General features: G+C 40.8%; 2 protein-coding genes across 8 annotated transcripts in view; both read left to right on the top strand.

The window, feature by feature from the left end:
• The first annotated feature begins 95 nt into the window (after positions 1–95).
• Positions 96–7,685, top strand: stn1 (STN1 subunit of CST complex). Its single transcript, XM_033623467.2, has 9 exons — positions 96–343; positions 1,899–1,994; positions 2,089–2,166; positions 2,746–2,919; positions 3,223–3,334; positions 6,013–6,163; positions 6,497–6,619; positions 6,719–6,791; positions 7,186–7,685. The coding sequence occupies exons 1-9, from the start codon at positions 211–213 to the stop codon at positions 7,341–7,343; spliced, it is 1,098 nt and encodes a 365-aa protein (XP_033479358.2). The 5' UTR covers positions 96–210; the 3' UTR covers positions 7,344–7,685.
• Positions 7,686–10,983: 3,298 nt separating this feature from the next.
• The window catches only part of sh3pxd2aa (SH3 and PX domains 2Aa), a 140,720-nt gene continuing 123,805 nt past the window's right edge, over positions 10,984–27,898 (top strand). For 6 of the 7 annotated variants that reach the window (XM_033623480.2, XM_033623478.2, XM_033623477.2 and 3 more), the window contains exon 1: positions 10,984–11,555. In XM_033623480.2, the coding sequence (XP_033479371.2) occupies positions 11,460–11,555 (96 nt within the window). In that variant the 5' untranslated portion in view covers positions 10,984–11,459. Of the gene's footprint in view, positions 11,556–22,351; positions 22,430–27,898 lie in introns of those variants that run through there. The other variant, XM_078166283.1, reaches the window with a different exon arrangement.

Here is a 27,898-nt window from a genome sequence, read left to right as displayed (position 1 = left end):
AATTAAAATTAATTCATTAACCGAATATATTACATATTACCGAACAACTGTATATATATTTATAAATATATTTAGTTAAAATTGTGTCACGTGACCACTGTTTAGCTTCCTCTTTTCCTGTCAGAAGACTCCACTGTGGTTAGCTAGCTAACTTTCCTCGTCGCTTCACTAAAAAAGGGACCGTTAATTCGCGTTTGCCCTCATGATGAAATGCAGGCAGCTGCGATGGATCCAGCGGATGAACCTCCGTCCATGTTGTGGGGACTGGACCCGATCTTCTCTGCCTTCGCCAGGCTGTATGTCAGAGACATCCTGCAGATGACAGAGTCCACACAGGTGCCAGGTAATAACACCTGTACAACACACAGACACAAACAAAAACACAATAAAAGTTGTTTAATTTACTCACTGTATCCTTGATCTCTCTATTTGAATCGGCTTCATTTACTTTTTTTACATCAATGGCATCATTATGTGACTTATCACGACTTTGACAGGGCAGGGTGTCTGCAGATCCTTAAAAAGTCTTAAAGTATCTTACATTGTAATAAATATAATGCCTTGGAAGTCATTAAACAGTCTTAAATGTGAACGTGTGACAATTAATTGTCACAAACATGCGATCTTTTTTAATTTCTCCATCTTTCAATTTCTTTTTCTCAAAATGAGTTAAGCTCTCCCACGTGAAAGTCCACATTTTTGATGTTGCAAATCTTTAATCCTAACACTTTAACCTTACTTAACCTAACTCACTCTAACAAGCATATTCCTAGATTAAACCCACCTATGCACGGGATCACATATATAGGCCTATTTCTTACCTTTCACTCACCTGCAGTGCGTAAAGTCAACAGTTTGTTCAAGAATCTGACTTAAATTTGTTTGAAAATTATCTTGAAAAGGTCTTAAAAAGCTAAAGATTTAAGTGTTTGACGTCTGTAAACAGCCTGTTAAAAAGTCATAAAATGTCTTTAATCCAACTTTAAAAATATCTCGCCTCAAAAGTCATAAAATTGTCTTAAATTTGAATTTTTGAGGTCTTAATTGCCTCAAACAGTGTATCTAATTCCATTTGTCTATCTTTAATTTATTTTTGTAAAAATAAATCAAGCTCTTTTGAGTTACAGGCTGTATTTCACGTTACAAATCTTTAAACCTACCACTGAACATACTTTACACTTGCACGCACCTGCTCCTCAAATGTAGATGAACCCAACTCACTCTAATAGCCATATTCCTACATAAAACCTACCTCTGCGTGGGACCACTTATATACTACTTACCTTTATACCTAACTGCGGTGCTTGAATAAGAAAAGGATGTTTTCCCCCAAAAAATCAGTCTTAACTTTGTGAAAAAAAAAAAAAAACAAAAAAAAAAACTTGAAAGGATCTTAAAAAAATATTCAGTTTCATTGTCTGATACCTGTAGACACCCTGTTCGATGGATTAGGTTTAACTTAGCATTTGAAGATCTTTATATGGTTAATAAGTGACTCAGTTTTTTTGACTCAGTGACTGGTAATATAATAATAACTTATGTTTTGAGATAGCTAGGGATGCACGACGATAATATCAGCATGTCATTGGTATCATCCGAGATGCTTTTTCTTTTTTTTTGCACAATGAATGAATATTACATACATTGGAAAGTATTGTATTTTGTGTCTCCATCTGCTGGTGGGCCATCAGGATGAGAGTTTACATGCAAAATATGATGTTAATGTCACTACAGAAGAGACCTGATGATCACTAAAATAACGTAGGGTAAAAAGTGGATATATCGAGCGATATAGGTCAAATTAGTTGTTGCATATCAGCATATAAGATATCGGCCAAAAATTCAATATCATGCTTCCCTAGAGATTATTATTTTGTTCTGTATCCCATGTCTCTCAGGTATTTACTTCTACAACTCACATCCAATCTATAAAGTAGATGTACTTGGCACGGTGGTTTACAAGAGAGAAAGAGACGACTTCTTCTGTTATGGAGGTAATTTTGCTGTGTGTTGATATTTCAGTAATAAAATCATGAGCAAATACAGTACAATATGTATTGTATGACATATCTGTCCTTCTGTCCACAGTGGATGATGGCACTGGTGTAATAAACTGCCTATGCTGGAAAAATGACCTGTTGAAAGAGGAGGGGGATCCTTCTACATGTGAGTTTGCATTTGAATGAATCTATGTGTTATCATGGTTGTAAGTTTTGCTCTGTATTAGTCACCAGAGGAAGCACTTAGCGAATCACTACACCCTGACTCCCAAAAGAAAATGATTAATAAACTGATACCAGCAACTTCTGTCTCTGTGTTGACCATTCTGACCAAATAACTTATATGAGCCTTGTGTCATCCTCCTAGCTGAAATTGTAATGTAAATAACAGACCAGATCATCGGATGTATTTGTATTACTGTATAGGTTTTGTCTGTAAGGAACCCTTTCAAGTTTCCTTCTAAACAACCACAATTACATTCAATAGCAGCCTGGTAGTTGACTTGCCTATGAATCCTCTGTAGCCCACTTCAACTGGGCAAACCTTCACTTTCTAGCTGCTGATTTTACTGTACAGGCCTTGGATCGCTTTGCGCCTTTGCGGACAAACCCTCCTGTAATTGTGGGATGGAATGATGGAGGAGGTGGGACATTCAGTTGTTCATCTGGTCTCCAGTGAAGCTGCTAGAATAATGTATTTCCACAAATCATTGTGTGTTATTCTATATCAATTTGTCATCATCAGCAGAGGGAAGACACGGTGATGGGGCTCAGGGAGGCTTCAACCCAGCTGCTGAACTGAAGAAGCTGAGAGAGGCCCAGCAGAGCCGCTGCCGTCTAGAGATCGGGGAACTGCTCCGAGTCAGAGGACCGGTGAAGACGTCGAGACAACAGAGAGAAATCATGGCCTCTACCTATTGTATGTGTTTAGCAAATATCAAAACTCTTCGTTCACTGGAATAAAACAACAAATGTTTATTAGAAGCTACACGTCCTCAAACATGCATCAGCTCACACAGTCCCTCTCCACGCACTCTAGCCTAGCAAGGACATTCTTTATCGTAGCACTGCAGTCCTGTTTTATAGCGGCCTACTTGTGTCTCTCTGATTCTCACACACATACACAATCACACACACTGCAGTGTTTATTTGAGAGTACACGTGTCATCTATATCCTCTGCCCATTCATCATGTGTGTATCTGTGTCCATGTGTGTTCCCAGATAAAGTGAACGACCCAGTGATGGCGGTCCAGATAGCGTGGATGATGGAGGTTCCTCAGCTCTACCGACAGTGCTATGACAAACCATTCCAGCTGCAACCTACTGCAACAGGGTACAAACATCCATCCACTGAATTACAATCACAGTAGATAACCACACTACAGTCAGGTTTCATGCAGTTCATTATAGTTTTAACCGAATTTCCAGAAAGGTAGCAAAAGAAAATGCTGATAAACGCGTTTCTATCCATCAGTTATGAGAAAATTAGTAGTTGGTTTAACAAGATAAACAATTGGTGGCAGTAATGCTCCAGTTGGGTGCCATTAAATAATTGCAGAGGAAGGGGACATGAATGTAACATAATTAAAAGAGCAACAGTCAAAGTACACATGGTGGAAAACACGATGGAAATAAGGCATTTATGTTTGTTTCATCTATTAATGTGAGGACGGTTATAGTCACCTTTGGACTCCATACATATCTGATATCTTCATCTGCGGCGATTTTTATTCTCCATAGTGTAAGCTTCACTTGACTATAAATGCACATGCTTCATGTAGTTCATGATTTATTTGCTGTTTCCATTGCCCTTTGTCACATTTTGTTTTTATCAGTAAATCATCTTTTCCATCTCAGCCAAGCATAAACATTTTTTTTCCCACACCAAGTGTGATTTGAAAGAGGTTACGTGAGAAGAGAAATGTAAACACAGACGTCATGGCACGACTACTATCAATGAAAAAAGGCGCAAAGAGGCTGAGCAGGCTCTCAACTGTGACTCGTTCAAAGAAATCCATATGGAAGTCCATAGATGCGTTTTAAGATGGTTTATTAAACAAACAACTGAGATAACTAAAGCAAAACCAGATGAAACGAAATATTATGTGATGTGATTACGGTCAACAGAAAATATCGGAGTCAAAAACTCAGCCTCTTTGTCTAAGAGCTGCCATGCCAGAGAATGAACAGGTAAAATAATGTGAAACCACAACCCTGTGCCAATTACAATTAGCAGTGCAGCCTAGACAAATCATAAAAAACAAATGTTAAATACATATTCTGGCTCCCACATTGTACGAAGGGCACAATGATCGTACAAATTTGATAATTATTGTACATCTGGCAACGCTGGGCCACTGAAACAGTCACTAGAAACCAATGAAAATAGAATTCTTGGCAGGTTTTATCTATCAATGCCCATCTGCGTTGTTCACAGAAACAGTGAAAGTCTATGAAGATGTATGTATGTTCATGTCTACATACAGCTCTCATACACTGTGTACAGCTACAGGACTGGTGAATGTTGATAAGATAGGACCAGACGTTTTACATGAAAAAAGCCAAGTACAATAAGTGGTAAGAGCAAATTGTATGTAAAATGCATGTCACGGAAATCTCAGTACAGTTTAGAGAAAACAGCATAAATGTAAATGCTATAATATTCTTGTAAAAAAAAAAAAAAGTTACATGCTGTGTCATGTCGCATCACATAATTTACACATGTCAGTTGATGCTCTGACTGCACACCGGATGCCGTCTTAGCTACCTAGCTACATCCAGGAAAGACAGCAACAGAGGAATGCCCACAAAACTGGCAACGAGAGTGTCATGGCAACCTCATGGCTCAGAGCTCAGAGCTCAGAGTTTGTGATGACAAGATGATGAGAAATCAATCGTAGCTTTCTTGGGCTTTCCTGATTTAATACGTTCTCTTGATTACATCAGAGGAGCATACCTGTTGCAATCTAGTATATAACATGTTAGGTCATCGGCTGTATCTGTCAGACAGTCGATGGACTGTCTTTGAAGGCGAGAATATAGTGAATGTAAATCTCTTGATGACGTCAAGTAACGACAGATGTTTACGGAAGGGGAATGCAAAGGTCACACACTTACAGACACATAGGAAGGATGAAACAATACAAGCATGTGCATGAAGACGACAACATTTGTTATCAGAAGACTTACAAATGCAACATTGTTCTGCAATTGGGGGAAAACGGTGGAAAGTTAAGGGCTGTTAGCAGCCGCTACCACAGCTACCATGGTGGCAGAACAGATCTGTCCTTTGCTACTGACTGCTTTGAGCAAAACAAAACAAAATTCTTCTCCTTTCCAGCAAAAAAAATCAGTTATCACGACTACAATTTTTTGGTTGAATCAGTTGTTGATTTATGCCACTGTTGCAAAGACAACCAGTTTGCTTTCTGTTTTCCTCAGAGCCCAGCATCTTCCAACAACACGGGACACACTGCATTTTGTTTTAAACAGTTAGTTCTGTTATTCCACCAGCAGCCATTTGCCTTGTTGGGGATAGTGACTGCAAATACTCTTTGGTAACAGGGGATAGCTACAGGGGAAAACAAAAGCGCTATCCTCTTCCTATTTTGGTCGCACAATGGTTGACACACTTCCTTTGTGCCATAAATCGAGCCTTCATTTTCCAGGGAGATCGTACTCATTTGCAGACAGAATTGCAAAAGTGAAGCTTACAGGGGACCAATCTAAACACCCTGGTGTTTTACTCTATAACCATTCTTTTGTGCAATCAACATTTACTTCATAATGATAAGTTAAAGCAAAAAAATGTCTATTTTTTTAAAGCTATTTACACTTAACATTGCTGTAAAGTATCATAGGCCAAAAGACAACAACAAATAAACAATAAAACAATTGTAAAATGATAGAAACAAGCTATCACAGCTGAACCTGACTCAGTGATGATCAATTCTAAACATAAAAGCATTAGTATAAGTTGTATTAAGGCCATATTCTCTGTCTGTTGTTCAGTGAGTCAGCCATCAGTTCCCTCTCCAAGGCAACGAATATCATCAAGGAGTTCTTTAAGCAGAAGTCGGTGGCCAAGTTCAGACCCTATGATGTTCAGGACCTCCTGCAGCCTCTGATCTCCAGCCAGCCTCAAACAGCTGCAGCCGACCAGGTACACGCCGGAATAATAATAATGATATGGGAACTGTTTCTTTTTGAAGAAGTGTGGTAGTGGGATGAAACGAATTGAAACGTCTGGCTGTATTTGATGTGTCCTTCTTAAGTGAGAATGACTAAAGAAGAGCAGCCATGATTTGATTCTTAGCGTAGCGGCTTATTTGTATTCTTTCATTTGACATTTTGGATTTCCTTATTCCCGCAGAACTAGAAAAGATGTAATTACACTGAGAAATGATTATTCATATATTGACTGTAAGGTGTTTCGATATGTTTATAACTTCATTTCAGTGGTCTTGCATTATCATGTTTCTCTGTTGCTGTCAAGGAGCCCGTGGCGGGTCCGTCTGCATGCCAGCAGCTTCGCCAGCTTCTGAAGGAGGCCCTGCAAATTTTACAAGATGAGGGTGTCGTGTACCGCAAGGTCAAATCCCAGGATGAAATCTATCATGTAAGAAAAAGCAGACAAGTCTCAAATCAGTTCCTCCCACTTCAGTAGCGAGGATTCATTATGGACGTGTGTCTGTTTGATGCTGTCGTCCCTCACCAGGTGACTGCGCACGATAAAGATCTGCTCATAGCCGTCAAAGACATTATCAGGGAGGACTCGAAGAGAGAGAAGTGTAAGTGCACTTAACTTTTTGGCTCTCAATTAAGAATCAAACTGATTAATGTTGACCTACTGTAGTTTTAATTTGACTCAGTGACAATCTCCCTTGTGGAAGACGTCAAGAATTAAAGCTTTTTTCACCTGCTTGTCAAATATTAGATGAGTACAGCAGTCACACCTACTGACTGTCACTCGCTAATCAGCCCTTCATTTAGGGGAGCGGATGCCTTTTTGTGTTACTGCTTGTTGTTTGTAAAGAGAAATCCAGTAGAAATGCCAAATAAGAAGAGCTAAACTATATGAGTTCCTCTTTTTACATGATACTCCAAAGTCTTCATATAACCGTGGTCTCAACGGTCACATACACGCCTGTGTGCTGACAGTTGCTTCTTCCTGTGTGCCTGTAGATGCGGAGAAGGGTTGCCACATCCTGCACATCCTGTCTGCAGTCAGGCAGCGCTACAGCCTCAACGTGAGCAAAGTGGCACTGGAGCTGGTCCTCAAATCACTGGAGTGCAACAGTGACATCGTCAGCACCAGCGATAATCACTACACTGTGTTTTAACCGGAGCACAGTGGGGTCAGAAGCCCAGTGTTAGTGTATATACTATGTGTAATACGGCTTATTGCTCCAAAATGTGAACGTTGGATATTTTGAAGTAAATCATGCCAATTGTATCCCTTTTTTTCATCATGACTATAGTCAAGTGTGGCACTTACCAAGAATAGTTTGTGTTCTAAGGTTAAATTTTAAGTTTATTATAAATGTATGCCTTAACTAAAATGAAGTCATGCCAAAGAAAATGGACATCAGGGAAGCTTTGAGGACCACTGTGGTCTTCACTGTTGTATATATGTTTGAAAAATGTTTAAATAAATAAGAAATAAATGGCAAACCATGCAACAAAGATAAGGCTCGTGTATGGCTGGATTAGTTATGGTTTAGTTATTGATTTAGTTATGACTGGAGGCTAAGGAGCTTAGACATCCGGAGGGAGCTCGGAGTAGAACTGCTGCTCCTTCACATTGAAAGGGGTCAGCTGAGGTGATTCAGGCATCTGAGTTGGAGCCAGTGTACAACACACACCAATATGTCATATCCTCATGTGGTTATAATGACACAAATACGATGTATCATGCCAAGTGTGCCACATCATTCATCTCCATTATTTGTTCAGTATAGGTCAAGCTTCAAGAGTTGGATCCTATATTTTCTAAAATGTAACCTGTAATGTAATCCCCTGACTCATACATGCCCAACTCTTTCAAACTCCATGCTCGGGTTCATAATGCAGACTTTCAGCTGAAAATGTGTAGTCTCTCACAGTGATGGGCAGACTGACTCTTTTCACAGTATTGATTCCCTCAAGTTGATACATGTAAACGTGTCGAGCCTTTCTAGTTATGATACCTTTTGCAAATATGGTGTCAGTTTCTGCATGACACACTGTTATAGTACACGCACTTTCTACAGCCGGTGCTGCCCATCCAGTTTATGTGTAAGTTCACATTAATAAAAATATGATATTCATTTTAATGCATTGATTAAGCAACACACTTGTATGTAGGTAGGCTATGTAGGCTCAATAAGATGATGAGTGATCAGTCATTCTTTGAGGGCCAAGTGGCAGACATCCCAGTTACCTCTGCAAATGTGCTGCATTTTTGTGATATAGGAACAATCAGAAAAACAAGTTTCTTAACCTGATCTGTTTCTTTAAGTCTTCTGTGCAATAACATACAACACATCTTTGCAGCGTCTGTGTTGTTTCCGCATTACAATTTTAAGCTCATTAACACACACTGAAGTTGAAAGAACAACCATCTAAAGAGCACATGAATGCACCATTGCCCTTGACTGGCAGAAGTCTCACATTGAGTCTGATTCAATAGAGTGCCCCAGGAATGAGTCCTAAAACCCATAAATGAGTCAACATTTTACCACTCACGGTTCCCTTGTCTCAAAGTCAATGGGATTTTTGGATAGATGCCTAAAATAAGGTCAGTGGTTAACACAAGCTTAAGAGACTTTCATGTTTTGTTCTACGACATAAAATACGTCAGTAAATCCCTCACTTGTGAGCTTTAAAGCTTCTATGTGTCTTAACAAGTAGCAAAATGAGACTGCCACACTGCGCTGGGCTGAACATGGCTATACAGTCTTATTAAGGTGGTGACATGAGGTCATGCAACAATAGTGTAGTTGGCTTATAGGCTAATGTTAGCTTTTTACTTCTGGTTATTGTATTTTATTATAATTATTATAATTATTATTATATTATAATCATAAAGTGGTTTTCATTTGTGAATATTATCTTGCTGAACAAAACATGCAAGAATCATATGTTTGCCACGGAGCTTATTTTCCGCAATAATCCAAAATCCAATGGGAAAAATCCCATCAGCCTTTGATAAGGGAACCAGCGCGATGCTAACTTCCATGTCGGCTACAGAAATCATCAACCCTGGGGCACTCGATTGTTTCTCGTTCACTCACCCCAGCAGACAGTATGAGCACTACCCTACTGTAACAGTGAGTGGGAAAAGCTGAGGATCCGTGAACTGTGGGGTGTTCGACAGGCTAACCAGAAACATACAGACACTATAAAGAGTCGAACAAAAAATTAGTTTGTTCATTTTCACCCATCGGCAAAAATGGCATTGGCACCAGCTTAGCCGTGCAGCATATTTTTCCCAGTGGTCACTTGTGGTATTGCAGTGAAAAATACGCTGCTACCGAAAAGCATTTTCCTCATAGGCCACCGTTGTAAAACTGTTGACAGGACTCGAACTACAAACAACGTCAATATTGGATCTTTTTATTCTGAATTTTTGAGCCAAGGAGATTTTATATTTGTAAAAGTTTCCTCGAGCTGAGAAAAGCGAATTAAAAATCCATTATATCATCATGATGTTAAGTCTATGAGGTGAGCGGGAACTCACGAGCAGGGCCAGCAGGAGAAACACTACTGGGCATACTCACTGGGCTGCATATCATGGAAGTAAACCCAGAAGCAAGAAAACTTATGGTGTATGCGCCAGGCAAGCAGCTCCACTGGAATGAAAGCTGCCATCTTGGCATCTGGTATCTAGCTTTTATTAAAATCTATGGGATTTTCTCAGACTTTAGAGAGCTCCCTGCGGAGCTACAGAGTAATATAATGCTGTTTCTACATGCGACGCTCATCATGATGACTAAACTAAACCTTGTGCAAAATCTGTGCAGCGTCCCTTTAATTCCAAATGTTTTATTTCCCTGAAAGCCTTTTCCATTATACATTACATTAACCCATTTAATTAATAACCACAAATGAATTCCCTCACAATAAACTCTGGGTTCTTTGGGGCCCCTGAGGATGTGGGGCCCTGGGGTAGTTGCCCACTTTGTCTAGTTAGTAATCCAGCCTTGCATATTCCCTTATGCATATTCAATTACACCACAATAAAGCAGTTGCAACACAGTAAGGCTGGAGCTTTCAGGGCCCCCTGAGTCTTGGGGCAGTTGCCCAGTTGGACGGCTGTAGCCTTGGGCTCATGGTTAGAGGAAAGCCATTAAAATAAAGTAGGTTTCCATAATTGAACTGAAAGATAATCTGGTCTTGGTCCTACTCTATGCATCTTTTCATTTAATGAACTAAATAAAAGAGAAGAGAAGAGAAGCCTTTAAATGGGGCTTCTTTACAGTCTTGCAGGTTCGTGTATCTGCGTGCACAGGGGGGCAGTGTTTGGTCGTTAATTGGCTCTCTCATGTAGAGCAGGCTGCCGCTGATTGGTCGCCTGTGCAACATCTGTATCCATATTTCCAGTTGCTCGTGTCTCCGGCCAGAAAGCTGCTCATGACTCAGATCCTGGAGAGTGTGAACCAACTGATCAGAGCCTCATTATCAGGCTGCAGATTGAGCACATTTCAGCTGGTAGCACACAGTTTGGTAGGCTACACGTTGTGCCAGATTTATGTAACATTATGGCACGTTTTCCTGAGCTGGGAGGAAAAGTTATGCGTAAGGCGCATATATGATTGTTACACTGCCTCTCTGCAAACACTGCTTCATATTCATGTCGCACAACAGCACGTTTCTTGTCTCGGAAGCCACAGACAAATATATTTTTTGTGCTCCAGTGCTTGTGCTTTATTCCAAGTAGCCCTGAGGACGCGCGTGAAGCCCATCCCACTCTGTTCCCTAAATTCACTGCGCCTGCTGTAACACAGGAGGCGTTTGGCGCTGGATTTGCCGGCTCCCTTGCAATCATCCAGCCCCCCCTGTTACCTCCAGGTATGCAGATGCCCCTGTGTAGGCATCACGGCACACACAAAGGAACTCTTCACTTTTGTTTTTTCTATTTTAAGGTGACCGCCTTCATCAGCGCGCCGCGCCGCCCGCCACCGGCCAGCCTGTGTGGCTGAAGGCAACGTGAACATCGCTTGGATATTTTGCTGTGTGTGTGTGTGTGTGAGAGCGATCAGCACGGGCTCATCGATAAGTTTCTAATCAGATTGATGGTGGTTGCGTCAACGGAGGGGAAGTCAGAGCTGCCAAATTGGCCGCGAGCGCGCTGATCTCTTAATGGACCGCTGAATGGTTAAATGACACAGCGATGAATGTTGTGATCTCCCTCCCGTGATACAAGATAGCTTATCTGGAGCCGCAGCAGCTGCCTGCCTGCCTGCCTGTCGCTTTTAATGCATAGCCTTTGCAGGGTCAAGATGCAGTTTCGGACTGTGCTGGACGTGAAAGTCGTGGACGTGGAGAAGAGGCGCAATCCGTCCAAACACTACGTGAGTTGCCTGTCTGTCTGTCTGCCTCATCTTCATCCATATCACCTTATGTCTTACCTTGTCCCGTTCAGATGTGTCAGCTGTGTGTGTGTGTTTATGTGTGTCTGGCCTGTTCCCAGTCTCTGTGTGACACCTAAACGTTGCATTTAGTCCACTAAATGTAGCCTAGCTGCTATGTGGAGACCACAGCTAAGCTAAGCTCACTGCTACACTCCTGTTCAGGGGAGATGATAAATAATAAACCAAGCAAGTGTTGGCTAAAGCTTCCACATAGTGTCTCAACACACATAGTTCATCATCACAAGCCAGCTGTCATACCTGTGCACTGTCACACAAGCAGCCTGGGCACCATCAGCTCTGTCACCTGGTCATGCAGGTTATTATATGTTTATGTCAAGATCATCATGACATCTTCAGAGCTGGTCTTCAGACAAATCACTGATGTGTGAGTCAAAACTGTGGTGCATATAGACAGAATTTGGGTAGTTCAGGTGGTCCCCCCCAAAAATGGGAATTAGTTTATTGTCACTATTTAATTCACCATCAAAGAGAGCCCAATGTGAGCATGACTCATAAAAGTGACCACTCCAATCAGAGGTTTCATTATCTTCTCAACTGTAGGTGACAACTGTGAAAGTCTGGTGTTAATACCGTGAAATTTAAATTAAAAGCCTAGTCCCAATTAAATGCCCAGTCCCTGTCACTAGCCCGGTGTGGCTACACATTTTGACAAATACACACTTGTCTCAATAAGACACCTGGTCTGGTTGCCAAGCAGTTCTTCTTGTTGACTACCTCAAATTATGAGTCCATTCCTCGATTACCCTGTAACTTATTCATATTCCTTTAAACTATAAGGGTCCTCAGATCAGGATAATCAACTGGGTTTTTCATTGAAAGTTGTGAGTATTGTTTTAACAGGATAAAGTGGTGTTGTGTCAGTATGCCAGGTGCTGTAATCCTCGGGTGCCATTGAACGAGTCTCTCTGATGCAACGTCTCTTGGAGTTAGATTAAATGAGTGATGTCCTTGAAACGACAAACATTAAGTTGTTTTCAGGATAAAGGGGAATTTCATAATTCTAACCAAATGATTTAATTCAAGCAATGTCAGCTAACCTGTATTTTTCCGTTGAGTTTTAAGATGGAAACCAAACATCCGCAGCCAGATAGACAAAGTTTCAGCCTGCTTTTTTTTCCTGTGATTTTACCGGTTTAAATCAGTGCTGCGTGTGTTTTGAAGAGGAAAAGACTTCTGTTGATAATTTGGCTCCTGCTAAAAACCTCCTGAACATCTAGATCTTAAGTTTTCAGAGAAAAAGGTGAGCACACATTAGCAGGTGCTGGCCCGTCTCCGACATGCCAAACAGCATCAGAGAAACACTGATTTGCAATGTGAAACTGCTTCATTCAGTGTTTTTACCGGTTTAAATCAGCTGGTCCATTTGTTTTGGGCGGGAAGAGACCTCGGCGGATAATTCGGCTCATGGTAGAACCCTCCTGAACGTCTAGATCAGAAATAAGCTGAGCACACATTAAGTCACCAGAGAAAAAAGGTGAGCACACATCTCAGGAGCTGGGCTTGAGAACGGTCTGCGACTTGCCAAACAGCATTGAAGAAACAGTGATTTCTAAAGTGAAACTGCTTTGTTCAGTATTTCTATTGCTTTTAATCACCTCATCTGTTTGTTTTCGAATGGAAGAGACCTCTGCGGATAATTCGGCTCTTTGTAAAAACCTAAACAATGAACACTCAAGGAATTCTTATCAGTTTCAGCTGGTTGCAAACTGCAGTCCTCACCGCTAGACGCTGCTAAATCTCCCTGAATCTTACACACTGCTCCTTATGGTACACATATTTAGCCTCTACCAGGTGCTTATTAGCATCCATATTAACAACATATTGGCTCTTTATTGGCATTATAAAGCACTTATTAATGCCTTATTCAGCATGACAATATTCTACAATTACTTGGCCATTAACCGAGAGTTTTCCTTCAATTACCTCCTAATTACTGTTTATAGATAGTTAGTAGGGAACTTGTTTTACATGAGTTAGGATCTTGATATGATTTGCTCAGTATAGGCCTTACAAGGTGGACACAAGAATAGTCATTCTCCCTTAAATTAGACTAAACAAATATGGTTTATTCTTATGTAACAGAACACAAAACTACAAGTAGTGTCCAAAAAACTCCAAATTAATTCTCTCCAATGTTCCTCATTCCTAAGTGATTACACCCTGTACTGGGTCAATTGAGATGCGCGGGTTCTACTCCCCTGCAGCGGCAGAAGAACAAAGTCATCACAAATACAAATATCTCCTATTGAAAGGACCACTTTAGAGATTTTCAAACATATCCATCAAAAATGTACTGCCTTATCACTTAAGAACAGGGTTTATAAATTGCAGTAGGTGTGTGCTATGATGGATTTATTGAGTGTGAAGAGGAGTCAACTTCAGAACAGGGAGCATGTGAAGGTTAATAAGTGTCAAACTATTAGTAATTTAGTTATGAGCAAAAAAAAACCTCACTTTAAAATGGAGAGCATTCACTGTATAAAATGTAATTTAATTCATTATTATGAGTTTTTTGGACACTATTAACACTCGTAGGTTTATTTGTCAGGTAACAATAGATCATATTGATTAAGTATTTTTAAAGGAGAATGACTATTCTTGTGGTATTACCACTGCTCAAAACATGTTAAAGGTCCAGTGTGTAAGATTTAAGGGGATTTAGTGGCATCTAGTGGTGAGGACTGCCGATTACAACCACCAGAAACTTCTCCTGGTTACTATTCCTTCAGTGTTCACTATCTGGGAGGTTTTCAACCGGGAGTCAAATTAGCCGCAGAGGTCTCTTCCTCTCCAAAACAAATGGACCCGGTGATTTAAACTGGTGAAAACAGTGAATAAAGCAGTTTGACATTAAAACAATGGGTTTTTCCAAAGCTCTCGGAAAGAGGCTGCTAACTACGGTGGCTGACGTGAAAACATGAATAACCCTAAATAGAGTCAGTGTTCGGTTTGTCTGGTGTGGGCTACTGTAGAAACATGGTAGTGCAACATGGCAAACTCCACAGACAAGACCTGCTCCCTATGTAGATATAACCCGCTAGTTCTAAGCAAAGGAAAACACAATGATTTATTTTCAGGTGATTAGAAACTAAAGAAAACATACTTTATTCCATTTTTGCCGATATGTCCACCTAAATCATACACACTGGACCTTTAACTTCCTCTCTTACTATCGATGAGCAGTAATTAGGAGGTAATTGATGGAAAACTTTTAGTTTAGAATACAGTTGTGCAGAATAAGGCATTAATAAACGCTCTATAGTGACTAATAAAGAGGTGAATATGTCTACCTTAATATAAAGTGTTATACAGTGGTATACTGTTTATATTACCATAATGGGAAAGCATCGTCTTTCATTTATGTTTCGTGTCTAAAATCAAGATGGTCTGTTTATAAAATGACCAGACCCTGAAATGATAAAATTCTAAATTATCTGGTGACCAGTTGACAAAATAATCTCACCACGAGGTCCATTTGGTTGTGTCATCATATCATATCACATGATCTTCATCAGCAGATGGAGTTTTACCCTGTTGAACCTTATGAATGTTCATACTATGCACATAACGGACTCCTTTTCTGTGTTCAAATTTGAGATGTAAGTGACCTTGGAAACAGTCGCTGACAAAAATAATGTTGACATCTATTTAGTAGCTTCTGGAGCTGTTAGTGTAAACTCTAATAACTGTTCAAATGAACCTTTTTCATTTTAAATCTGTGTCAATCATTTTTTAAAAGAATGTAGGCCACTTCATTCTCAACACTTCCGACCAAACAAACCTCACAAGAGGCCTCGGTGATTATTATTACCTCCCCGATCCTTCCCTCCCGTGGCCCTCTTCATCAATACCACACTTGTTATAAGTGAGAGGCTGTGTTGGGCCTGTGCACTTCATGGCCCCAGTTCAGATCCTATTTTGAGCCCATAAACAAGTCATAATAAATGACTTGCTCGTATGCAATTTCAGCCCTGCGGACCCTTGGGTCTAACGATATGTGCACGCAATTAGCACACTTATTCTGCTTTGAAAGGAGGAATTCACAGAGCTCTCGCCATATCCTTTATCAGATGTACTGTAGCTGCTTTACAAGACATGGAAGTATGATATGAATTTTAGACATGTCAAAGATTTTCTCATCCAGAACAAAACTGCATCCGTGAACTTGACTTAGTGGATAACACCACTCTAAACACAGCACTGGACTATTAGTGTATATATTTTTAACATGGGGTGGCCTCAGTGAAACCTAAACCTAAACTCTGAAGCTGTCGAAGCATCATTGTACCGAGCCGCGGGGCAAAAATGAGCTCTGGGCCCAGACTGACAACCCCAACCCCCCTTCCTCCCATTCCCTGGGTATTGTGTATGTACTCTGTTGCCTTCAAGTACCCATCAAGTACAGTGCACGCAGCAGACTCCACATGACAGCTTAATTATAGTTCGCCTGGAGCTCTTGAAACCCACCGGCACTCCCATACTGGAGTACTACCTGCCCCCCAGGTTTGCTGTGTGCCAATTAGTTTGTGTTAATTTGATTAAACACAAACTTATTTACGCCCCACGTAAGAATGATATAAACTGAAATAATAATGGTTTTAAAACTCGACGTCGACATGGCGTCAAGCTGAGATAATAATGCAAAATGTGCCTCAAGACACTTCAGTTTATATTGTGCTTTAGTGGTGCATATTCCCATTAAAATTTATACAGGCGGGGATTCAAATTAAACTAAACATAGTGTTTGGTATGAGAGCCCCAGATTGGCTTTGACTCAGTGGAATATATCAACTGAGCCTGGTTGGTGTGCTCAACCTTAACCCTTAACCCTAACCCCCACAATCCTAACCCAATCTTGTATAAATGTAATCTGTGGTTATATGAAAGGTTCACCAAAATTTCAACAGCAACGACACCAACAATGATATTTGATGCTATGCAGCTCTTGTTCCTATAAAGGTTGAATGTGTATTTATTTACTTGTTTGTTTGACAGGGACAATGCACAGCTTCTTAGTTGTACTAGAGCTGGCTATATGCTAACTTACATCTGTAGTCCTTGGGCAAGAAACAGAAAATAACATCTATGTTATTACATGCTATATGCTTCTTGTTAGTCACTTTGGACAGCAACGTCTGCCAACTATACAAGTATGTAATGACAGATAATAATACATCTCTTTCCAGGCAAAACCTTGGATACTCTTGATGATCCACAGACTCAGCAGTTTAATTGGAACTACTTTCTACTTAATACGTAATAGTCGCTATGAAAAAAGATAAAGTGTGTTCAGTGGAATATGCAGATATGCAAGTTTTTAAATGTCACGTTTCAGTGCTGTGAGCACCACAAACACAATTTCAATTAAATACCATTAACCTCTCTTTGCATAATGATTGAAACAATAGTTTGACATTTTGGGATTATTTGCTTTTATGTGGAGAGTTCGATGAAAGGATTGATACCTGATACATGTTTATGTGTTAGATATGGAGATGATTATATGATATACAGTATATATAGTTAGTATTAAAAGCGCTGACAGGTGAAGTGAATAACAATGATCGTCTTGTTATAATGCAATGTTCTGCTGGGAAACTTTCGGTCCTGGTATCCATGTGGATGCCACTTGACACACCACCCACCCAAACACTGTTACAGACCAAGTACTCAACGGCACTTGCTAGTGGCAGTGGGAGCAAAACAAAGCACCATGCCACAATGCAAAAACTGCTCAGGAATCACCAGAAGAATGCTCAAAGAATCAACCTGTCCTCCAAATTCCCCAGATAATAATCCGTTGGACGTGCCAGAACCCAAGCCTCAACAGGTCAGAGCCAAGTTGGATCCAGGGTTGGGCCGCCTTGGATCAGACTTGGTTCTGACCTGTCGAGGCTTGGCTACAGGACCTCTGGGGTGCGCCCTTTGGAGTCTGGCACCAGGGCGTTGGTTGCGGATCCTTTGGGTCCTGTGGGCTGTGAGGTGGGGTACCAGCACGTCCCATGAATGCTTGATCAGATTGGGATCTGGTGAATTTGGAGGACAGGTCGATGCCTTGAGCTCTTTGTTACATTCCTCTGGCCATTCCTGAGCAGTGTTTGCGGAGTCACATGGTGCATTGTCCTGCTGGGGGGGCACTGCTTTTTGGGAGTGCTGCTGCCATGAATTGGTGTACTTGGTCTGAAACAGTATTTGGTTGCATGGTGCATGTCTAGTGGTATCAACATGAATGCCAGGACCCAGGGTTTCCCAGCAGAATATGCATTGCAATAAGATGATCAATGTTATTCACTTTACCCATCATTATTATTAGTCATATTTCCATCATCATTGTAACTGTATACATCTCTCTCTTATCCCAGTCGGTCAAGGCAGATGGCCACCCACTGACAGCTTGGTTCTGCTTAAGGCTATTTCACATTACAAGATTTTCACCCAAGATTTTCATGCGTCGCGGAGACTATCGTAATTTTTTGAGTGTTCATACCTGGCGACGTGTGTTTCTGTCATCTGGAGTCTTGCCAACTGCGTTACGACCTGTGTGTGCACCCCACAACATTTCTCCACAGACCCCTCGCTGACAGAACCCCAGATAATGCGGTGATGTTACCAAACTATGTTTTTTAACTTGGGAGACGACACATTGTAAAGCCATGGATATTCTTCTCAGTGTTGAATCAGATCTGGCTCCAGGGCCTGGGTCCAAACACAAAGCGCTCTCCGTGATCCTGTGGACGCCGCCATTGTTGTTGTTGCTTGCCGACTTGTCAGTGTTGCCAGATCTTGGGAGAGAAACAAGCAACCAGGGCTATGGCATTTAGAGAGCAAGCTGAAGTAAGCAACTCCACTTTAGAAACAAGCCCAAAAAACTGCAACCCGTGACTACCAATATTTGTAAGCGACTTTACAAAAAAACAAGCCCAAAGTCGCGGCTTGTCCTCCTCACATTTCTTCCGTCCTCCTGCGTGCTGATGTGGGACGTATCCCGCCTCTCATTGGCTGATGCTCTTTGTCAGTTATGTAACACTTCTCCAGTTTTCTAGCATGCCAGATATCCAGTCCCAGTCGCAGACAAGGGGCAACTTGCTCGTAGGCTTGTTCCCAATGAGGACTCTTCGTGGCAGACTATCTGCTGACTCACCTCAAACCCTAGGTGGCTCTGAAGATCCTCTGCGACGTCAAAATCGCAGTGCAAATCGTGTAATGTGAACTAGGCTTAAAAGTGTCTGCCTCTGAAAAGAAAGATTTTTCTGAGCCAGGCTACCTACTGTTTTTATGCCAGTTAGCATCTCTAGCTTCGTCTCACTCAGAGAGATGTCAGAGTATTCCTTAAAAACACACATACTAAAAACAAATAATTGTTCTTGGCAAGCTAATGTGACAAAACACACTCACAGGCAGAATCCTCTAGTGCTTAGAGACAGTGAATTAATGATCCGCTGTAGATGACACGTACAGAAATATGTTTTTAATGCACCTTGGACTCTTAATGCACGGCTATTGCTTCCACAGAGTAGTTAAGTAGTGTAACATGAGCTTCCCAAATCTGTCCAACTTTATAGAAAGGCTTGTTGAGGAGTATCCAGGCCACTCTAAGTACAGTTAAAGTGTAACAGGAGCTTCTCAGAGCTGAGCTGAGCTGCACTGTGTTTTGGGCTCTTCTGTCTCAGCGGGCCAGTCTGTGGCCTAGTTTCCCTAGCTACCCTGTCTCAGGAGACAAAGCTAGTCACTGTGAGAAGAAAAAACGAGGGAGAGAAGGAGGGAGAGAGAACGAGAGAACGACACAATCTGTGGCACCCATTGAATCTCATTTGTAATGTTTGTGAAACCAGCTGGAAATGCTTATCTTGTGAGACGAGGGGGAATGAGACTTGGGGCTTTGTCAAAGGGAAGTGCTCGTCGGACCGAAGGGAAAGCTGGACCGCTGAGTCGCAAACACACATCATCACACACACAATCTCCTCCCGCGAACGGTTTCTGTGTGTACGTGTTTGCAGGAGGAGGTGATAAAAGGGAGAGCGAGGTTGGGCACGGCCATGTTTACTTTAAGCTTCTGTTTCCCCTACAAGTCCCAGTCCCATAACATTTCATTTTCTAGAGGCTCCTGTGCCGCGCAAAGGCCCAGACTGGAAGACGGTGTTGTTATTTGGCACCATAAAACATCTCTTCAGAGAGCTGTTCCCCACTCAAATATTTATTGGCCTATCAAACACAGAGTGCTATCTCGGTGAAAAGGGTCCCTGTTTTCAGATGCTCACCCCTAACTGGGAGGCTGATGTGCGAGGAGGTTTATGAGGCGAGCTTTTTTTGGATCGTCCATTGTTTGGGGGAGTTTGACGGCTAGCTGGAAGTGCTCAGGGGCTGCGTGTGTGAGAAACAGAGAAGAGTTAGAGGCTTTGCTGACGTCTGTTAGCAAAGTCAGTGCTCTTGATGCTTGGTTTGCAGAGCCCTTCTGTGACGCTGATACTGACAGCAGTGTGTATCAGTGTTGCATACACCAACAGGAGTGGTTGACAAAAGTGGCGGATGCTCTCGCACTGTTATTACCAGGACCTCACACACATGCTGTCGGTTGTTTTCATGTTTTCAGTGCCAGATGTTGTTTGTAATTGCAGAACGTTTTATTTGTCTCCTGCAGAAGTCTGAAAGCATGACGGCAGTTCTTTTCGCCTCCTACACTCTTCTGTCTGCATTCAGGATAAACTCACATGTGCTTGAACACGGCCTCCAGCTCTCTGGCGTTCTTCTTCAACAGCTTGACTTAGGATGACGTCACTCAGATATGGTGATGCTCCGTGGAGAGACAGAGCATGTGTGGGCATCACGTGCGCTGGCTCTGGTTTTGTTTTGATTCGGAGAATGACCTAAACTGATCGTTCTTAACATCACTGGATGAGTCGTGCCGTTTTAGTGTGGTCTGATGTGTGCTGAAGACTGAGAGACGGAGGAGGGAGAAGAGAGAAATGGGAAGAAAAAGAGACGGGATTGTCTTGCTCGCAGCTCTCTTTATGAGATTACTAGATAGTCAGGGAAATTGGCTAAAAAGTTATTAGAATCAGACTGGCCTGATTAGCATGACAAGATATTCTTTTCTTTACCAAAGCGCTCAAAGATGATTCATAAGAAATATTTGATCCGGTTAATAAGACAAAAATATTTACACAAATACTTCAACTTAAAGGTCCAGTATGCAGGATTTTGTCGTACATATTGGCAGAAATGGAATATATTGTTCATAAGTACATTTTCATTAATTTATAATCACCTAAAACTGAGAGTCTAAGTCCACCCTGAGCCGTACGTACTGTGACGAGTTCACCGTCATCACGTAAAATCTGCGAGGGCAGAGAGTGCAAGCTGCTGCTACACAGCCCTTGAGACTGTTTTTACTCGTTGCCATGGAAACGTTCAAGCAAAGATTACAATCATTGTAACTGCTGTCATATTCTGTCTGATATATATAAATTCGATGTAAAGGGTTGTTTTGTGAGTGAACAAAATACATTTCTGTATAACATATAGACTGTAGACAATCACATACAGAGATGTTTGTACTTAAGGACCAGGCTATGATTAAATTAGTCATCAGAACTGGCCAATATGCCGTTGCTTAATTCGCACCATGAATGAATATTACATACATTGAAAAGTATTATACTTCAAGTCTCCATCTGCCTGTTGGCTATCATGATAAAGGTTTGCATAATATGATGTTAATTTCACTGCAAAAGAGATGCAGTGATCACTAAAGTTAAGTAGGGAAAAAATACCGGTATTGGTTATCTGTTAACGATCAAACATATCGGCTATGCTTAATACCTGTAGTATCCCTGGTATTTAGTTTGTAGTTGTGACTACAGTTCCTCTGCTGATGCAGATTGTCTTTGTGTGGCACAGGTTGTTATGTAATATATTATCTTGGCACAGTCTGGGCCTCTTTGGAAGTCTGTATGCTTTCACATATAGCCAGACTCCCACTTAAAAATGCAGTTAATTGGATTCATCCTTAAAGCAGTGTTTGTAATTATAAATGTTGTTTGCACGAGGACATGACCTTGTCCTTCTTTTACCTTTGCTGGGATCTGATACAAATTCCCTTTAGGATTGTTCTTTTGTGAAAAAGAAATGGTATCAAGACGCCATCAAAGGTGCACAGGACGTGGCTGCTGAATAGACACTTTTCCTCAGCACCCCCCTAACTAACACTTCCTGCACCCACCACAAAGGCACAGACGGCGTGATTGGTCCATTTCAAAGTGGAAGTGACTGCAGTTAAGGAAAGCTGAGGCGTTGGTCTGGTGTGTGGTTAATAAAGGGCACTGTTTTGGCAGCGAATACAAAAACCCCGTCTTTGGGGGGTTTCCAGAGACCCCCTGCCAAAGCTTATGAATGGAATCGTCCTACAGTTTACTTCACTCTTGTGACATTTTTGTTGGCTTTGCTGCAAAACAGCTTAGAAGAATTTGTCAGGCTTTATTGTCATTTGTTAACCTCTCTGGCTGAACCGAAAGAATAACTGAGTGTATTAGAGTATATTTAGGCTGTGGAAAGACTCCACTCCCGTGCAAAGAGATTTTTTTCCAACTTGACTTTTTGTAGTCAGAACATTTGCACTTTTTATGGTCTGAACGTATGATGTGTGTCTGTTTTATAGTTGGATTTAAATATAGTAGTTTAGGCGGGGTTCACTGCATTTAGTGGCTAGGCCCACATTCTCTGCCCCTCAGAGCACTCTGCTCTTTTGCTTTCTTCGCTTGAAAACTGAGACTGGGTCCTGGCTTTCCTCTGAAACTGTAAGTTATTTTCTCTATCTACACTATGGTCACTGAGTTTTGTTAATGATCATGTCATTAGAGAAATGATTCTTCAGTCAGATGGGAAAAAGTAAGCTGTTAACTCGACATGAATATTCATAACTATTTCATAAGAACATGATGAAATAATCAGAGGTCTAATTTGTTCTGTCGTAAGAATTCATGTTTCTCTCTTTGCTTCTGAGCATGAATAAAACTTTTGTTTTCGAGTCCCGCTTCCTCCATGGGAATAACAGACGTACAAGGTCTTTTCTTGCTATCTGGGACATTCAAGCCCCCAAAGCCTTCTTTGAATTGTTTAGTTTTTCCTCCCTCCTTTGTGTTTTCCCTGTTTATGAATCAATTTTTAGACTGCTTTGAAAAGAAAGTTGACATGTCAGAATGGGGTGTTGGCATGTGACTGCTGTGGAATCTGAGGAAAAACTTGACTAGTCTGATCGAGACAAGACACGTTTTTTCACTGAATTATTGAATGTCTTTTAAATGTCACATATGGTTTATTAATGGAACAGTGTGTAAGATTTAGGGGGGACTTAGAGACATATAGCAGTGAGGATTGCAGATTGCAACCAGCTGAAACTTCTACAGGTTAGAATTCCTTCAGTTTTCATTGTTCAGGAGCCACATTTTTCGCAGAGGTCTCCTCTCCAGAATAAACGGCCAAGGTGATTAAAAGCAGTAAAAATGCTGAATAAAGCAGTTTCATGTAACAAATCAGTGTTTCTCTGATGCTGTTTGGCGCATAGCAGATGGGCTGTTAGCCTAGCAGTTGCTAATGTGTGCTTAGTTTTTCTCTCTGATAACTTAACATCCAGACGTTCAGGAGGTTGTTACTGGGAGCTGAATTATCCGCAGCGGTCTCTTCCTCTCCGAAATAAACGGACCAGGTGACTAAAAGCATAGAAACACTGAATAAAGCAGTTTCATGTAACAAATCAGTGTTTCTCCGATGCTGTTTGGTGCATAGCAGATGGGCCGTTAGCCTAGCAGTTGCTAATGTGAGCTCATTTTTCTTCTCTGATAACTTAAGATCCAGACGTTCAGAAGTTTTTATTGGGAGCTAAATTATCCGCTGAGGTCTCTTCCCCTCCAAAACAAACGGACCAGGTGATTTAAACCGCTAAAAACACTTAATACGGCAGTTTAAAGTAAAAAAAAATAAATAAATAAAAAAAATGCAAATACCGTAAAACTTCAATTAGTAGTTATTATTTCCTTAATCACTGAAATCAACAGGCCTATTTGAGATAGGCCTTTAATTCCTTTCACACGGGGTGGAGATGTTACGCGAGTGGTTACGTAAGTCGGAGGCCTCCATGTAGGGAAGACAGACAGGACGCTCGGCCAGAATGCAATGATTGGCCGGAGTTTTCTGAGAACCACCTGGGAATGGTACAATTATGAGTTTTTATCTCTGGTGGAATTCACTTACATTTTAGTGTGCCATCAGCTTATTAACAGCATTTTAACCTAAACAAAAAAAGTGTAAAATTTCCAGAAAGGTAAGTGTCACTTTTAAACAATACTTAAAACTTGAAAGACCCTTACAGACTAAAGGAATATGAGTAATTTGCAGGGTAATCCAGGAATGGACATATAATTTGAGGCAACCAACAACCTGCTTTTAAACATCAAATGAGCTACTGTTAAAAATAATGAACTACTTGGCGACCACACCGGGCCTCTAATTGAGTCAGGCGTTTATTTGTCAAAATGTGTAGCCACACCAAGCTAGTAAAAGGGACTAGGCGGTTAATTGGGACTGGGCTTTTAATTGAAGTTTTATAGTAGCCATATCTAGAGGCAGTGTTTGGTGTGTCCGTTCTGGGCTACTGTAGAAACATGGTGGTGCAACATGGCCATCTCCGTGGACAAAGACCCGCTCCCTATGTAGATATAAACGGCTCATTCAAAGGTAAAGAAAACATAACCATTCTTATTTTTTGGTGGTTATATACTAAAGAAAGAGTACTTGTTTAGTTATAATCCATTTTCCTTCCAATAAATTCCCCTTAATCCTACACACTGGACCTTTAAATGTCTCTTGAACAGCAGATGTTGTTCATTAACGTAGCTGCCTTTTTTTTTTTTTAGAAGCACTTAAACGGTAGTGTATGTGGTCAAACGTACTCTTGTTAGGCCCTTTACAGTCATCTACAGTGAGTTATGGCTCAGCCTCCTCATTGTTCCCTAATCCCTCGATACCCATTTTATTTTCGAACACCTTCCTGTTTCCAAACGGAGGTGTGGTTATTAACAGCTGAGTGTTAGAAATCAACAGATCATGCTTCTCCACGTGAGTTTTGGTGTTGCCTCCTTGCCGAAATCTCAGCCTTCATGTTGAAAATTGCTGCAGTGCCTTATTGGTCCAGACATGCCTGCTGTGCAAGAATGTCTTGCAGCAATCACAAGATAATGTTGGACTTTGTTATCTTGATTTCTGTGGTTCTAATGTCGCCACAGAAACATGGAGGATAAATCGGGGGCTTGTTGTTAATGTTGTTTTCACGCTTGCAAATGTCTGAATTTGTTTCTGTGGCTGCTGTGAAAATGGCTCATCTTCCATTTCATGTTATTTTATAGAATTACATAATTGACAGACAGATTACTTCTTAACTGATGTGTAGGAGAGTCATTTGTTTTTATTGCTAACACATTACCCCTATTAAGCATTTATAAGTAGTAATAAATAGTTTATAGCACATCATAAGTAAGTGTGAGCAGGTATAAGTGTTAGTTAATGCATTTGTGAACTAATATAACTTCTAATTTTGGCAGCTTTGAGTGGATGCAGACAGTTTTAGATATAAAATGTGTCTTCAAATGTAAATGTACGTAAAGTGTTACATATTGTTCAACAGATGCTTGATTGAGGGCATTTTGTCTGTACTTAGCACTCACGACTAAATGTACTCAAGCTCTGAGTCAGTCTGTCTATGTCAGCTTATTTTAGTTGTTGCGTGAGTGTGTCCCTTTCCTCATGAAAAGGTGAAAAAAAAACCCAGCTACGATGTAATATGCAAAATGAAATACTCAGATTTCATTTTCTGGACAGATAAGAAGATGTTTACTGCTTCATTTATCGTGAGAGGCAGCAGCTCAGACTGTTATAATTTACTGGGAGTGTTGAGTGAATAGAGTCTATTTTGGGGACCGGGGGGGCATTAGGTTTAAGCTTGATATTTTGGGCATGGGCAGACCATGGATGGTTGTTGGTTGTGTTTTCCACTGCGGTTGCCATCACATACCCATCTGCTTCTGGGGTTTGGATCAGTTCACTCAGGCCACATCTTCCAGCCTGGTTTCTATCTTATACCTCAGCTCAGTGATTTGAGTTGTGTAAAGTGACCCAGAGGCTTCATGGGAGGAGTTTGTAGCGCACACAAACACAACAGCATAGTAAAAAATGGAGTAAGTTCCACATGGAAATATGACTAATGTGTGCATGTACACTAGAGCCTGACCATGCAGCAGCTGATATTTGTTTAATACAGATGTTTTTGTATGGGTGTGTATTAGGGGTGTAACGGTACACAAAAATCTCAGTTCGGTATGTACCTCGGTACACAAGTCACGGTTCGTTTTTTTTCGGTACAGTAATGAAAAAAATAGACAACTATTAAATATCTTTTACTTATTGGTAACCTTATTAAAACATACCACCACAGCAGTTAACTCTTTTTACACAATTTTTGAATGAAACAAATATATATAAAATCCTGCTTTTTCACATTGTTTGAATGAAAATAGAAATATAAAAGTGAAAAATAAAATCCTGCTGTTTTTTTAACACATTTTTTGAATGAAAAATATAAATATACATTTCTGCTTTAACAGTTTTACTCAATTAAAATAAAAAGTATAGTGCAGCTGGTCAGCTTTAAAGCCTGCAGTGCAGTAAACAAAACATGCTTATATCTAAAGTGCAGCTTAAACAATTTTACTCAACTCCAATGGCGTTGGTTATTTCTTTAGCGCGATGGTCAGGGAAACGCTCTTTCTTTTTAAACGACGACGATATCGTAGTTTGCACCAGATTGCTTTTTCTAGTCGTGCCAGTTAACGTTCAAACTCGGGTGGTGTCGCTTTAGATGCGTTATCATATTAGACGTGTTTCCAAGTACATACCCGACCGCTGTTCTGCAGTGTCGGCACACTGCTTTTGTCTTGTCCACTTGTTTATTTCCATCTTTGTATTTTACCCTGAAACCAAAGTGTTCCCAAACGGAGGACTTAAGGTTTGCGGGTGGGTCTTCAGGTTTGTCAGGCTCACTTGCCATATTGTCAAAATGTGAGAATGCGCTGCACAAAGTGAAAGCGGAGATTTATGTCCGTCGGGGAACTAGATATTTTAAATGGTTCGGCTTGCAAAAACGGAATTAAAATAAAACAAAATAAAATAAAATAATATCCTGCGCCCAATAATTTGGTACAGGGTCGTGCCGAACCGAATGTCGCGTACTGAACGGTTCGACACAAATACATGTACAGTTACAGCCCTAGTGTGTATCTCGGACAATAAGTGACAAGAAATTGAAGTACAGATATGCAAAAGGTATATTCGAACTAAAGTTTACCAAGTCATTGTTTTGCAAGTCAAGTTTGCACTCTAGTCCTAAACTTTGAGTTTTGAGTCCTAAGAAGTCATAATGTGCTTTTCACCAACTGTAATGCCATTTTAACAACTGAGAAATTATTTTGTTTATATGAAGTTTTTGCGTCTCCGTCTGTAATTTTCGACCTGCACGTTTTTCACACTGTAATTTAGTTTTTGTTGACCGCTGCATATTTTTTGTACGCGAAAAAAAATAGTACTGATATCATTTATTTTGAACTGTTAAGCAATGTATCTTTAATTCTGAATGAAAAATGGGAATGAAAAGCATGAACGCTGAATAAGGAAACTAACTGATTTGTTTCACACTTGTTGAATAACGTAATTTTCAACTTTTGTGGGGGAGGGTATTCAGTATTTCTAACTCCAGTGGCTCAAGGCCAAGTGAGGTCACGAGTCATTGGTGGTAAAGTCCAGGTCAAGTTCTTTTTTGATTTTGTGAAGTTGAGTCTAAAGTGTTAGAATTTGTGATACGAGTCTGACTCACGTCCAAGTCATCTGACTCAAGTCCACACTTCTGGAATTTACCACCATGCCAGTGGCTTTGTTAGGCTGTAAAAAACCCCACAGCAGTGCTTTGAGACAAATGCTAATGTCCACATGCTAAAATGCAAATGTGTAACAGGTATAATATTTACTATTTTAATTATCTTAGTTTAGCATTCATTCACTTTCCGAACTGCTAATCCTGTTAGGGGTCACAGGGGCTGGAGCCTGTCCTGGCTGTCATTGGGCATGAGGCAGGGTTCACCCTGGACAGGTCACCAGACTATCACAGGGCTGACACATATAGACAGACAACTACTCACACTCACATTTACACCTACGGCCAA

The sequence above is a fragment of the Epinephelus lanceolatus genome, chromosome 3 (assembly GCF_041903045.1).
Source record: "Epinephelus lanceolatus isolate andai-2023 chromosome 3, ASM4190304v1, whole genome shotgun sequence".
In the NCBI taxonomy this organism is placed as follows: Eukaryota; Metazoa; Chordata; class Actinopteri; order Perciformes; family Serranidae; genus Epinephelus; species Epinephelus lanceolatus.
The sequence above is the reverse complement of the archived record's forward strand: the minus strand, read 5'-3'. Positions and strand labels throughout refer to the sequence as shown.

Excerpts from the sequence above, each read along its gene's own strand:
- stn1 (XM_033623467.2), top strand. The coding sequence starts at position 211 with ATGCAGGCAGCTGCGATGGATCCAGCGGATGAACCTCCGTCCATGTTG. Across the intron at positions 3,335-6,012 it reads CTGCAACCTACTGCAACAGG|TGAGTCAGCCATCAGTTCCC; the intron begins GTACAAACATCC and ends TCTGTTGTTCAG. Across the intron at positions 6,620-6,718 it reads CCCAGGATGAAATCTATCAT|GTGACTGCGCACGATAAAGA; the intron begins GTAAGAAAAAGC and ends GTCCCTCACCAG.